Source organism: Melanaphis sacchari, unplaced genomic scaffold, assembly GCF_002803265.2.
Source record: "Melanaphis sacchari strain LSU unplaced genomic scaffold, SCAv2.0 Contig85_pilon_pilon, whole genome shotgun sequence".
NCBI classification, from domain to species: Eukaryota; Metazoa; Arthropoda; class Insecta; order Hemiptera; family Aphididae; genus Melanaphis; species Melanaphis sacchari.
The window spans coordinates 1,997,491-2,000,531 of NW_020271605.1; the positions used below are offsets into that span (position 1 = coordinate 1,997,491).

A 3,041-nucleotide genomic window follows, 5' to 3' on the forward strand; every position below is an offset into this window, starting at 1 on the left:
TATAGAATGGCCCCTAAAAAACTATCAGGTGCACAAAATCAAAAAAGAAAAAAGAATATCGAGTTAGAAAATAAATTGTTAGCCACTCAATGGAAAAAATGGATAAATAAATCAAATCAAAGAAATTCTTCATCTAATTCGACTATTAATTGTAATGAGAATAATAGTAATGAAGTTATAGAGGAAATTGTGTGTAATGAATTATTAGAAAATTCCGATGAATCGATTTCTGAAAATAAAATATTAAAAAAAACTGAAATACTTGATGCCTGCAATGTGGAGATTGAAAAAAATATTAAAAATCAATCTCAAGTTACCGAAGAAATATTCGAAATTAATTTTAATGATCCCTCTTCTTGGCCACCAATTACTGATAAAATTCGTACATTATTGATAAACCATGGTCCCGAGACGGGTAAAAACTCTGATTTTTATTTTTCTGAAAATGTAACTAACAATAGGCGATTTACAATAAATTGGTTCACTAAAATTTTACCAAATGGTGAAAAAGTTGAGCGTTCATGGCTATTGTACAGCGATAAAACTAAATGTGTCTATTGCTTTCCCTGTATGCTTTTCGCAAACAAAACAATGACTTCTCCACCAATAATAGATCCACAACAAGGATTTAATAATTGGAAAAAGTTAAATCCTAAAATACCTGACCATGAGAATAGTAATGAACACCGTACAAATATGTTTAAATGGGCCGATTTTAAAAGTAATTTAAATAAAAATAATACGATTGACTGTGCACTGCAATTAGAAATTAATAATGAAAAGGAAAAATGGAAACATATTTTGAAAGTTGTGATTGACTGTGTTAGATTTTGTTGCGTAAACAATTTAGCTTTGAGAGGATCTAATTGTGATATAGGAAAACCTGGCTGTGGAATATTCTTAAATTTAATTGGTCTAATTAGCAAATATGATTCTGTTTTATCAAGTCACTTAAAACATAAGGGGCAAATCACATATTTATCAAATAAAATCCAAAATGAATTTATAAATTTACTCGGTTCAAAAGTACGAAATGAAATCATTCAGAGGATAAAAAATTCAAAATACTTTTCTATTATTTTTGATTCCACCCCGGATGTTTCTCGTGAAGATCAACTCTGTGAAATTATAAGATATGTTAGAGAAGTTAATAACGAGTTTGTCATTGAAGAAAGTTTCGTAGATTTTATTTATACCAATGAAAAGACTGGACTTGGAATAGCTTCTGATGTATTACAAAAGTTGGAGAAAGATGGACTTAGTTTTAAGAATTGTCGTGGACAGGGCTATGATAACGGCGCAAACATGGCGGGAAAATATCAAGGTGTACAAGCTCGATTAAAAGAGATTAATGAACATGCTCAGTTTGTCCCTTGTGCTGCACACAGCCTTAATTTAATCGGCGTACATGCTGCTAGTGTATCAGTAAAAATGATTTCGTTTTTCGGTATTGTACAAAATATATTTAACTATTTTTCTGGATCAACAAGTCGCTGGGAAGTACTAATGCGGTGTTTGAAAATAACATTAAAAACGCACAGTGACACACGCTGGGCATCTAAATATAATGCAGTTCATTCGTTGTATTGTCAATTTGGCGGTGTGATAAAAGCTTTACGTGACATATCTACCAATCCAATTTTTGGCGATGGGGTTGCTAATGCAGAAAGTATATTGAAACAGTTTGATTTGGAATTTGTTTATTTTTTAGTCATGTGGGATAAAATATTGAATCAAATATATCGTGTAAATAAATTATTACAAAGCTCAAATATTTCAATAGATCAGGCTTCAAAAATGATAAATTGTTTAAATGTTTCTCTCCAAGAAATGCGTGATAGTGGAAATGAACAAATTAAAACTGAAGCTATTAGTATTTGTGATAAAGTTGGAATAAAATCTGAATTAAAAATCAAAAGGACAATAAAAAGGAAAGTTATGAGTGGAGAAAATTCATCGGGTGAAGATATTTCTGCAGATCAATTTTTAACATTGGAATACTACAAAGTTCTTGATAATATGATGGCTCAAATGAAATGGAGGTTTGAACAATTATCAAATATTGCTGATGATTTTCAATTCCTTTCTGCTCATTCACTATCTGTTACACCAGTTGAAAAATTGAAAAAATATGCAGCTGATTTAGCTATCAAATACAACGAAGATATTGACCAGGAAATAATTAACGAAATCGAATTTTTTAAATATCAAGTAAAAGCAATTTTACCAGACTTAAACGCAACTGCTTTAAATATTTTAAACGCAATTAAAAAATATGAACTTGATTCAACTTGTCCAAACTTAATGACTGCATATAGATTGTTTCTTACCATGCCTGTTACCGTCGCTTCCGGGGAACGCTCTTTTAGTAAATTGAAACTAACTAAGACGTATTTACGGTCAACCATGTCGCAAAACAGATTAACCAATTCTGCAATATTATCAATTGAGCATGAAATAACAAAAAGCATTGATTTTGAAGACGTCATTGAAGATTTTGCTTCAATAAAGTCCAGAAAAATTAAGTTTTAACTATATGATACTTATATATGATACGCTCTTATGATACGTTTGTAAATATAACATGTATATATAATATAATTTGTGATTTTTATCATTTTTAATTATTTAATACGGTATAAATTAATAAATTATACCTAACTATTTTGTTTAATAATTACTATTACAATTAACATTAGTTTTTTGTCAAATTAATGTTCAAAATACGTTGTAAAAAAAAAAATAAATTAAATTAAATAGGAATGAAACGCATTATTATTAATGATAAATAAAATAGGGGGCGAATATTTTTAATTTTGCCCCGGGCGCCAAATCGTAACGGCACGGCTCTGTATAAGTGTATTTATTTTACTAGATAATAGATATTAATTGGCCATATATACAATATTCAAACAACATACATATGTCAGATCGAGTCATATTATTCAATAGTAATATTAAAAAAAAATAATAATAATAATACATAATAATTTATAATACATTAAAATACATTTTAAATAATTTTTCGATATATATATATA

General features: G+C 28.6%; 1 protein-coding gene across 1 annotated transcript; it reads left to right on the forward strand.

Annotated features, from left to right (window-relative positions):
• The first annotated feature begins 591 nt into the window (after positions 1-591).
• Positions 592-2,532, forward strand: LOC112602215 (zinc finger MYM-type protein 1-like). The gene is made up of 3 exons (XM_025350166.1): positions 592-676; positions 767-1,669; positions 1,784-2,532. Exons 1-3 carry the CDS (start codon positions 592-594, stop codon positions 2,530-2,532), a joined length of 1,737 nt encoding a protein of 578 aa, XP_025205951.1.
• The last annotated feature ends 509 nt before the right edge of the window (positions 2,533-3,041 follow it).